General features: G+C 34.6%; 1 protein-coding gene across 1 annotated transcript in view; it reads left to right on the top strand.

The window, feature by feature from the left end:
• Positions 1–10,928, top strand: part of GBE1 (1,4-alpha-glucan branching enzyme 1) — a 272,631-nt gene that overhangs the window by 157,833 nt on the left and 103,870 nt on the right. The window contains exons 8-10 of the mRNA XM_069093902.1: positions 1,916–2,031; positions 2,594–2,771; positions 2,897–3,011. Coding sequence (XP_068950003.1) covers positions 1,916–2,031; positions 2,594–2,771; positions 2,897–3,011 — 409 coding nt within the window. The remainder of the gene's footprint in view (positions 1–1,915; positions 2,032–2,593; positions 2,772–2,896; positions 3,012–10,928) is intronic.

The following is a 10,928-nucleotide window of genomic DNA, read 5'->3' as shown; positions in this document are numbered from 1 at the left end:
GATTGTTAGTATAGTATGAACCAATCACCAATTTTCCTAAAAAATGGGTTGTTAGTATAGTATGAACTAATCACCAATTTTCCTAAAAAATGGATTGTTAGTACAGTATGAACCAATCACCAATTTTCCCTTCACTTCTAAAACATAATAAAGATATCCTCCTATCCCAAGTTTTGATTTCTACCTTCCCTTTACTGTTTACCTTATATCGTGTCTCACCCTCCTTGAGTTAATCAATTAGCATGATTTCTGATAGACTTGAACCAAGTTTGGTAGGAAACAATAGAAATTCATGCTTTGGGCAGAAAAGTTGTAGATTTGTTTAATCATGAGGAAGCCATGGCAAAATGTAAAGGAAATTTCCTCTGTTGTTAGAGGACTTTAATTAGGCAAGTCACTTCCCCTGCTTGACTTCAGGTTCCTCATTTTTAAATTGAGGACTTTGGACCAGATAGTTTCTGAGTTCCCTTTAAGAATTAAATGTTATAAATTTAATATCTTTGCCCTTTGGTAACAAAACTGATTAATTGCTTTTTGATTTCTCTGTTAAAATAGTGAGTGAATTGTAATTGCAAGGTCAAATATTTACCTCATCTGAATTTGGCATAACGATCCAGAAACCTAATATACACTTAAACATCAACTTTGTTTCTTACGTTTTCTCTTTTTTCACTTTTAATAAGTTTTCAGATTCCAGAATAATTTATTTAAAACCTTTAATTAACATCTAGTCCTTTGTCCCCTCAAAAAGTACAGATTTATAAGTTTTAAATTGACTGTGATAACTGAATCTCAGCTAACATTTGATTGCATGGTAATATGTGAAGGGTTTTAAAAATACATATATTTTAACTTGGTGAAGATTTGTATCCATTATTATAGTTTTGTCATTTAACTAAACGAGCTATTAAGGCCTTAAAACTCCATTTGTAATAAGATAGACAATTCAACCATAACTGTATGACTAAAGAAAATGCAAATTTATAGTGCCCTCCTTTCAGTTGCCTGAAATAGACTTGTTTCATGTGGTGTTTTTAATTGAGTTGTAATTGTTGTAATATTCTTTGTTCCCTTTTCGTATTAAAAAAATTAGATGCAAAACTCTTTAATTTGTAGAGCTTTCTACTTTGCTAAACACATGTTTCTTGATAATTAGCTTTTCACCTCATTTTGATTCACCATATAGCATAAACTAGTTAATATGACTTTATTGTGCAGTCAACTTGAAATATTTTTAAAAATTTTATCTTAAATTCTGAAATTTTTATCTGTTTTGAAATATAATATGTGAGTATTATCTCTTCTAGCTTGTTTTAAATGTCAAGGTAAAGTAATATTTTAACACATTTTCTATATACAAAGCAATCAGAAAACATCTATGGCTATGAGACATCAAAAATCTGGTTGAGAATGAATAAAAAATGTATCCCTCAGAACCTCAATTTTTTCACATAGCTGTTTTGTTTTGTTTTGTTTTTTTAGCTTTTTGGAGGGGGGAAGGCTGGGCAATTGGGGTTAAGTGACTTGCCCAAGGTCACATGGCTAGTAAGTGCTAAGTGTCTGAGCCCAGATTTGAACTCAGGTCCTCCTGACTCCACACCTGGTGCTCTATTCACTGCACTACCTAGCCGCTCCCTTATGTAGTTTCTGAATGAACTTTTTACGTTTTTATTCTGACATACGTTTTACAATTAGAGTCAAAATTGAATAGACTTTCTCTTTGTTATAAAAAAATCCCCTGAGCAACATGTCTGACCACATTTAGCTATCTTTTTTTCTATAGATATTTGTTTGTAGAATGATTGATACTTGAAATCTTAGTTTTAAACTTCCTTTCTAAACATATGTTCTTTAAAACCATAGCAAATTGTTTCACTTTATTTGAAGTAACCAGATACCTGTATTAATATTTCAGCTGGGAAGTTTTAAGATTTCTTCTTTCTAACTTGAGATGGTGGCTAGAAGAATATGGCTTTGATGGATTCCGTTTTGATGGTGTAACATCCATGCTTTATCACCATCATGGAATGGGTAGGTGAACCAATCATTCACTTAAAAATCAATCACTTGATGATTAAAATTTTTTTTTTCTGGAATAACACTACTGCCTTTGTTTCTATAATGGAAAGATCAGAAGATGAATTTAAGAATTACCCTTGCTTACTGAAACAATCTCAAAATACAAAATAACTGTTAAAAATCTGTTAATGTCATAATTGGTTAGAATGAAACAAAAGAATAGAAATATGAAAATAATTATCTGACTATTCCATTCAAAGCCCAGTATAAAAAGATGTGAGTGTTAATATTAATTAAAAGTAATAAATAAAAGGAACTAGTAAAACTGCTTGTAATAAGTACAAAGTTAGGCTGGAGGATTTACTATGTTATAGATCTGATCAGCTCTCTGAAATGGACCTTTTCAAAGGCAAATCTTTCTACTGTTATTGTTAGGATAACAGTTTTGAGGCCCGTTTTTACATTCTACACTCTTGAAGCATGTTAATTAGTTGATGTTAGTGATATTTTTATATTGACTTAAAAAGCCATGCAGATTTTAACATGCCAGTCTCTTACTGTTTTTCTTTGCTAGGTCAAGGCTTTTCAGGTGATTACAATGAGTATTTTGGACTCCAAGTTGATGAAGATTCCCTGGTTTATCTGATGCTGGCAAACCACTTGGTTCATTCAGTATTTCCAGATTGTATAACAATAGCTGAGGTAAAACAAAATTATCTTTACTTTGTCTCTCTTTACCAAAATTACCACAAGTAACTTTGGAATTACTTTTTAAATTATTTAATATCTGAATAGTATTATGTTACCAAAATATATATAAATGAAATTATACTTTATCATTATTATAGATTACAGGGTTGGTTTATGGTTATTGTAGGATTAAAAGGGGATCTGTATCTATAATTTCTTTGGTTTCAGGAATAAGCAAATATGGAAAAACCCTAGCAACTCTTGGAAAACTCCCTACAACTTTGAAAGTAAAGTTTTATCCTGTATGTTGGTGACAAGACTTGGAACTTAGGTCTCCCTGGCTTAGAGACCTATTCAGTCCATTCCATGTGGTCTCTATTACGCTGTGTGGTTAACCATATTGATTCAAATTCCTTGCTCTTCTTAATCATGTCAAACTCAATAATAAGCTCTTGTGGTTTCCCATTACCTCTAGAATCAAATATTATTTCCTCTGTTTGGCATTTAATACCCTCCCAACGTAATTTCTAGTATCTCATTCCTCATTACTCTCTTTTCCACATGTGTCCCTTATGTAGCATCCTGCCAGAAGGATGGGAGTCATACTTCTTATACTGACTGTCCCCTACATGTGAAATTTACTTTTCACTTTGGCCTCTTAGACTAATACCTAGTTTCCTTTGTCACAACTCAGCTCAATCATAACTTTCTGCATGAAGCCTTTAGTGATCCATTTAGGTACTCTTGCCCTTTTTTTTTTTTGGAGGGCAATTGGGGTTAAGTGACTTGCCCAAGGTCACACAGCTAGTTATGTGTTAAGTGTCTGAGGCCGCATTTGAACTCAGGTCCTCCTGACTCCAGGGCTGGTACTTTATTCATTGTGCTGCTTATCCATCCCCCTCCCCCCCCCTGCCCCATGCTATTGCTTTTCTGCACAATATTGTATCTATTTTTATACACACACACATACACATACACACACGTACATTTTGTTTCCCCTAGGGAGACTATATACTTTTCAGGGTCAGGAATTTTTTGCTATTGTCTTTATGACCCCAGCACATAACACAGTTCCTGGTATATAAATATTTAATAAATTTTATTCACTGATTCACAGAATCACAGAATTTGAGAGCTTCCTGGAAGGGATCTTTGCAGTCATGTACACCCACCCATATATTAAAACAGTAATATTACATTCAAATAGAAAGGGGGGCCACTAATCCATTTTAAAATGTTATCTATATTTTAATGTATTTTTATTATATTAAATATTTCTAAATTGCATTTTAATTTGATTCAGAAATACTTGTAAGTACTAAGGGACTAATAATAATAACAATAACAATAATGATAGCTAACATTTGTGTAGTCCTTACTTTGTGCCAGATATTGTGCTAAGTACTTTATTATCTCATGTGATCCTCACAATAACTCTGGGAGGTAGGTGTTATTATTATCCCCATTTTACAGGTGAAGAAACTGAGGCAAACAGTGGTCAAGTGACTTGCCCAGGGTCACACAGCTAGTAAGTGTCTGAGGTCAAATTTGAACTTAGGTCTTCCTGATTCCAGGCCCAGGCCTTTATCACTATAGTACCTGACTGAATGTTTGGCTTGAGAAGTGGGCATTCAGCCTCTTCTTGAAGACCTCCAAGTTGGGGTAACCTACCACCTCTCATTCTACATTTAGACATTTCTAATGGTTACAAAGTTTTTCTCCTCATTCATCAGTCTAAATTTGCCCATGCAACTTCTACCCTTACTCCTTAATATTTGTACTGAGGCCAAGAAAGCAGTCTCATCCCTCCCTCTTCCACGTGATAGCCCTCCACATGCTGGAACATAGCTGTCATATTTCCTCTAAATCTTCTGTTCTCCAAGCTAAACATTGCAAATTCCTTTAACTGAGTCTCATGTGACGTAAGACTAGACTAGGCATCCATCTGAGATCTATCTGCTCTTTGTTACAGACTACCTTTTTTAAAAGTGACACTAGCCACTTTCCATTTCTAATTGTTTAAATATACTTCATGAGCAAGTTTCAGGAGTAATTTCTTTCCATTTCTAATTGTTAAATTCGGGAGTAATTTTTATTATATACATTTTTGCTTCTCATACCAACTTTCTAACGTAACTTCCATTTCATATGCAACTCCTCTGTATTGGGGGCCATTACAATCTAAGTATTAAATTATAGGGTAATTCTGGGCCTGGGAATTTGTTGATATAGGTAACTCCTGATGAGGAAATACCCTCTTCCAATGCAAATCAGCATCTCTTCTGCATCTCAGTCTTAGAAAGTTGCCAGGGGCACTGAGAGGTCAAGTGACCTGGCAGTTTGTATGGCAGCGGGGACTTAAACACACCTATTACTTATTACTACTCTAGTTCTCCATCTACTGTATATCTCATGCTCCTTATGAGGTTGCATAGGGAATCAAAGGTTGGCTTGCTATGAAAATATTCACTAATGAACTGGCCACTTATAAAATTAGTCCCCACTAAAACATTATCTCCATTAACCTATTGCCTCAATATCTGTGTTCTGTCTTTGTTCTCATTCTCAGTGGGCTCCCCCAATTGTCTGTGGGCTCTTTAGAAGAGAATGATATTTGAATATCAAAAGATTAAGAAAAGGACCGAAGGAAATTTTCTGCAGACCTAATATATTTTTACAATAGTGACTTTCTTTGTGCTACTGTTGTGAAAATCAGGCATAAAGTAAATGATGTCATATAATGCTGTCCTTCAGGGTTTTTTTGCAACAGTTAAGTACACCTCCCCCCCCTTGATTAACTCTTTGTTCATCCTAAGAATTAATGCATAGTTACAGTTGTGATTGACATTTTGTTAAATGTAAATTAAAGTCCCAGTCACTCCTCTCTCTCACTATTTACTGTGAAATGTCAGTCACTTTTTTAAGTTAATTCATTTTGAAGGACCTTTTTCCAGTAGCTTTTATCCTCAATAACTAGGACTTCCTTCATGTCTTTTTAATATAATTCCTACATTACTCAGCTCTAAAAACAAAAATGGGCATTTTTAGAATGGAATATGTGTATCTGCAGAGAGGAACACTTTTAATTTTGTAATCATTGGGTGTAATGCAGGAGCTACTTGCCTGACTTGTAGCTTTTTTGCAGGGTTCCCAGGATAGTAGATAAAAGTAATTATAAGGAGAGAAATTTATTTCAGAATTGAACATATGCTTAAGTAAATTAGAAATATAGTAGAAAAATAGCAAATTCTTTTACATTCTATAATAAAGAATATATTTGAGAGAAGTATTTATACTTTTTTCAAGCATAATAAAAGTCTGTATTCATCAGTATGAGATTCATTTTATGATTTACTTCGTTTTTATAATCTTGTATTAGGCAAGTATTTATGTGTGTTCTGCTCTTCCTGGACTATAATGGTCCATGATGGTGGAGGCCTTGTCTTATCTTAATTTTATATTAGTTCTCAAAACTTAAGCACAATGCTCTCATATGAAGTAGACATTTACATCTCAATAATATTAACTTTTATTGAATTTTTCTTGACCAGTAGCTAACAGTAACATTATTAATACTTGTATGATCATTCTGATTTTCATGGTTATTACTGATTTTGGCCTAAAGTAAAGTTATGAGGTGATTAAAGTAAAGAAGGTGTATTATTCCCATTTGGCAGGAAGGGAAACTGAATCACAAAGAAGGAATATAACTTACCTGGAAGTAAATAGCCAATTAATAGAAGATGAATCTTTCTACTAAATCCTCAGTCTTTTTTTTTTTTTTAATTTTTAAGCAATGGGGGTTAAGTAACTTGCTCAAGGTTACACGGCCAGTTATTTCTGGGTGTGGTGCTGAGTGTCTGAGCCCGGCATTCGATCTCCATGTCATCCCAACACTGGAGCCGGTACTCTTACTCGCTGAGCCACCTGGCCACCCCTTCCTCAGTCTTTCTTGATATGAGAGTTACTTTTAAGTTTAGCTGAAGTCCTGAAATCACCAAGGAGACAGGGTTACACAGGTTAGGGAGTGTGCTAATTATGCTTCCTTCCCCATTGATAATCCTGGCAAACCCTGATAAGAGAGTATTTAACTGATGAACCTTTGCACCCATGCTGCTTCCTAGCCCCCTTACAATGTTTTATTTAATATGTATGCTTTATCAGTACTTAGAATTGTAGTGATTATTCATAACACCAATATTTTACTTTTTTTGATTAAAATCAAATAGCAAATATAAACATTTTACTATATAACTTTAAAAAAATAAAAGGATTACATATCCTAACTTATATGCACTTATTAAATATACATTAATGAAATGTATATTTATTCAAAGTCGTAACAAAATTTCTGTAGCATATTTTACATAATTTATATTGTTACATATTTATATTGTTTCTATCAAAGGATCTAATTTCAGCTATCAGAAAAAATTATTTCCTCAGTGATACAGATGGCACTTCACTGCAGAGCTAAGAGATATGTAGCAAACAATTATTTGATGATGCCAAGTATCAGATAATAGATTTGGATAAAAAAGAAGCAATTATTTGGTACGTGAAACTTAAAATTATTGTATTGATCGTTCTGTGCATTCTGAATAAAACAGGTTCATCATCTAGGGACTTATGGTCTGATTATCATTTTTTCCACCAATGAAACTTGGAGAGTTTAGAGTATTTTGTATTAACTTAAGTTTATTTTTTTTAATCAAGTTGTGCCTTCAATTTTTTTCTACTTAAATGGAAAGCTACTTCAATTTCAATATATCACTTTTCTCTCTAGTGGGAGTCTGTATACAAAATGCAGAATTGATCCATGTGAGCAAGGTTCCAAAAGAAAGTAGTTTAGGCTTAGAGAAATAATTGATATCATTTAAATTGTAATATGAATTTCAATCTGATTTTAATAATAAGAAAGAAGCACTTTTGGAGGAAGTTAGAATATGACTAGTATTTCTGTAATTTTAACATCTAGTTAAGTTAAAAGTGTGTAGTAGTGGACATAGATCAGGTCCTTGGAGTCATGCTTTAGCTCTGGCCTCAAGCATATTGACCGTGAAATCCAGGCTGTTTACTCTCAGTGCCCAAGGTAGCTCATGTGAGACTGAAAATTACAGAATAATTGGCAGTCGTCAGTGGGAGTTCTTTATACTAATGAAATCATAGATCCAGATTGGAAAAAATGTAAATTGAATGTGGTATTTAAAGTAGGATTAGGCAAAAGCTAAATACAGCTTTCTTGGGTCAGATGTATTGTACCCATTCTTATACCTCTGATTGTCTAACTAACATTTTGAGTAGCACTCAAAAGACTGTTGAGGTAGTGAACTTCTGTTTTGTTGAGTGTGTTGAGCTTCCTTGTTAAGAAGATTTAGATTTTAAATCAATTTCCCAATTGTTCTTGCCTCATCCTCACCCCATATATTCATTAGTTGCCAAATATTGTCATTGTTACTTCCTGATCTTTTGAATGAAGGTCCTTCTCGCCATTTTTTCAAGCCCTTATCACTTCTTACTTGGATTATTACAGTAGTCCTCTGTTTCATATGTGTCTCAATTCTTTCTTCATTCTAGTCCCTCCTCCAATATAAGTGCCAAAATAGTCTTCATAAAACACAAGTCTGGCCATTTTATTCCTTTGCTCAGTAAATTCTTACAGCTCTCTCTGTTACCTCTAGGATCAAACATAAACTTTTGTTTTCAGCATTCAAAGCTCTTTGTAGCTTAGTTCTAACTTAACCTTTCTAGCCTTATTATACATTACTTTCACAGAATTTATGCTGTAGGACATTCCTCATTCATAACACTCTCTTCTGTCTTGTCCATGTTTTGTAATGGGCTATTCGTTCTGCATGAAGTGTACTCCCTTTTCAACTCCCCCTCTTAAAATCCTTGGTTTCTTTTTAAGACTCAAATCTATTTTGAGTGAAGTTCACCAAAGGTAGATTGAAGCACATGTTCTATGAGCAGGGTAACAGTTTATTAACAGGGAGTGAACTGGATAAACCAAAGACCCCGAGGAGAAGGACAGTTCCACTTTTATAGTTATGGGGGAAATACAGAACCGAAAACAGAAGAGGGTAGATGAGAAAATAATACAGTTGTATTGGTGACATTACAGGTTTGAGGACAACATGATTGGTTATATAGCTGAGGCTATTTATGTATGTATATATGATAACAATCACATTGTCATATGATTGATTAGAAGTTGGGAATGAGGGGCTGGCAATAGCCCCCTGCATCCTTTCTGTGACTAATGTTCATTGTTGGAGACCACCTGCAAGGTTAGTGAATTAGACTTCTTTGGATAGCAAACCAGACATCCTGGAAGGACAGCTTACCTGGTGTAAAGATATTAGGCAAGATTCCCTGATGTCTGCCCAAATTCTTCAAGTATAGCAGATTTCCTGGAGGCAAGAATTAAACAGTGATTAGCAAGAGAACTGGATTTTACAACTTTGGTCAGCTGAGTTTTTTTAAGTTTAGAGACAAAGAACTATGTCTAAGACAGTTATGGGACAAAATCAGTTGAAGAATGAAGTTAAATACATAATGAGTGTTTTCTTCTCTCCTTACTCAGTGCCACTCTTTCCCGTGAATTATCTTGGATGTGCCTTTTATTTATTTACTTTAATTTTATAAATCGCTTTTCTCACAACAGATCTGGGAAAGAGTACAAATATATAGGCTTCATTTGTTAAATGGGTACATGATCCTCAGACAGATGAAATGACTTCCTTATGATCACTAGTTATTAAGTGTCTCAGACAAGACTGAAATTCAAGTTATCATGACTCCTACTCTAATGCCCCTTTCCATGCTGACATTTGTTCTTAAAACTTTACTGAATTGGCTTCCTCAAAGGTCACTAATGACATTCTTCTTGCTGAGTTCAGTGGTCTTTTTTTAAATTAAATTTTATGTTTATTTTTAGTTTACATCATTCAATTCTACAAGATTTCAAGTTACAAATTTCCTCCCCATCTTTGCCCTACCCACCACCCCAAAACAGTGAACCCACTGAATATGCCCTCCCCCAATCTGTTCTCTCCAACATCTTCTCCCATCCCCCTCTGACTTTCCAGTAGGGCAAGATGGATCTCTATGCCCCAGTGCCTGTGTATCTTATTTCCCAGTTGCATGAAAAACAAATTTTTTTTCTAAACATTTGATTTTAAAACTTTGAATTTCAGATTCTTTCCCTTCCTCCCTCCTCATCCCACCCTTACTGAGAAGATAAGCAATTCAGTATAGGTTGTACATGTATAGCTATGCAAAACATTTCCATAGTGGATATATTGTGAAAGACTGACTATATTTCCCTCCATCCTATCCCAACCTCACTTGTTCTATTCTATACTTTGACCCTGTCACTTTTCAAAAGTAGGTGCTTCCAACTTTGCTGCCCCCCAACCTGCCCTCCCCTCCATCATCCCCCCTCTCATCCCCTTTGACCCTACTCTCCTGTTAGGGTGAGATACCCTATTTAGTGTGTATGTCATTCCTTCCCTAAGCCAGATTCAATGAGAGTAAGGTTGATTCATTTCCTTTTGCATTCCTGTTCTTCCCCTCGATTGTAACCGTTTTCCCTTGCCTCTTCTATATGAGATAATTTACCCCATTCTGTCTCTTCCCATCTCCTCTCCTTATAATCCTCTCTCACCTCTCAATGTCACCTTTTAAGTACCATCCCTTCCTATTCAATTGGTCCTGTGCCCTCTGTGTATACCTGTACACATATATACATGCACTCACATATGTATTCATACACCCATATACCCTCCTATATAGACATACATATGTATCTACACACACACACACACACATATATATATAAACAAAAACATTTCTATTCCCTTCAATTATTCTCATGCTTAGAAAAGTTTCATAAGTTACAATTATCGTTTTTCCATGTACAGATGTAAATAGTTTCACTTTGATAAGTTCCTTATGATTTCTTTTCCCTGTTTACCTTCTCATGCTTCTCTTGCTTCTTGTATCTGAATGTCAGATTTTCTATTCAGCTGTTTTTTTTTTTCATCAAGAATTCTTGAAAGTCCTCTATTCCATTGAATGACCATATTTTCCATTGAAACATGATACTCAGTTTTTCTGGGTAGATGATTCTTGGTATAACCCAAGCTCCTTTGACCTCTGGAATATCATATTCTAAGCCCTTCGATCCCTCAGTGTAGAAGCTGCCAGATCCTGTG

This window comes from Petaurus breviceps, unplaced genomic scaffold (genome assembly GCF_028583685.1).
Source record: "Petaurus breviceps papuanus isolate PSGF00001 unplaced genomic scaffold, PetGlider_PUasm1.0 213, whole genome shotgun sequence".
Classification (NCBI taxonomy): Eukaryota; Metazoa; Chordata; class Mammalia; order Diprotodontia; family Petauridae; genus Petaurus; species Petaurus breviceps.
Note: the sequence above shows the minus strand (reverse complement) of the source record. Positions and strands in the feature narration are given on the sequence as shown.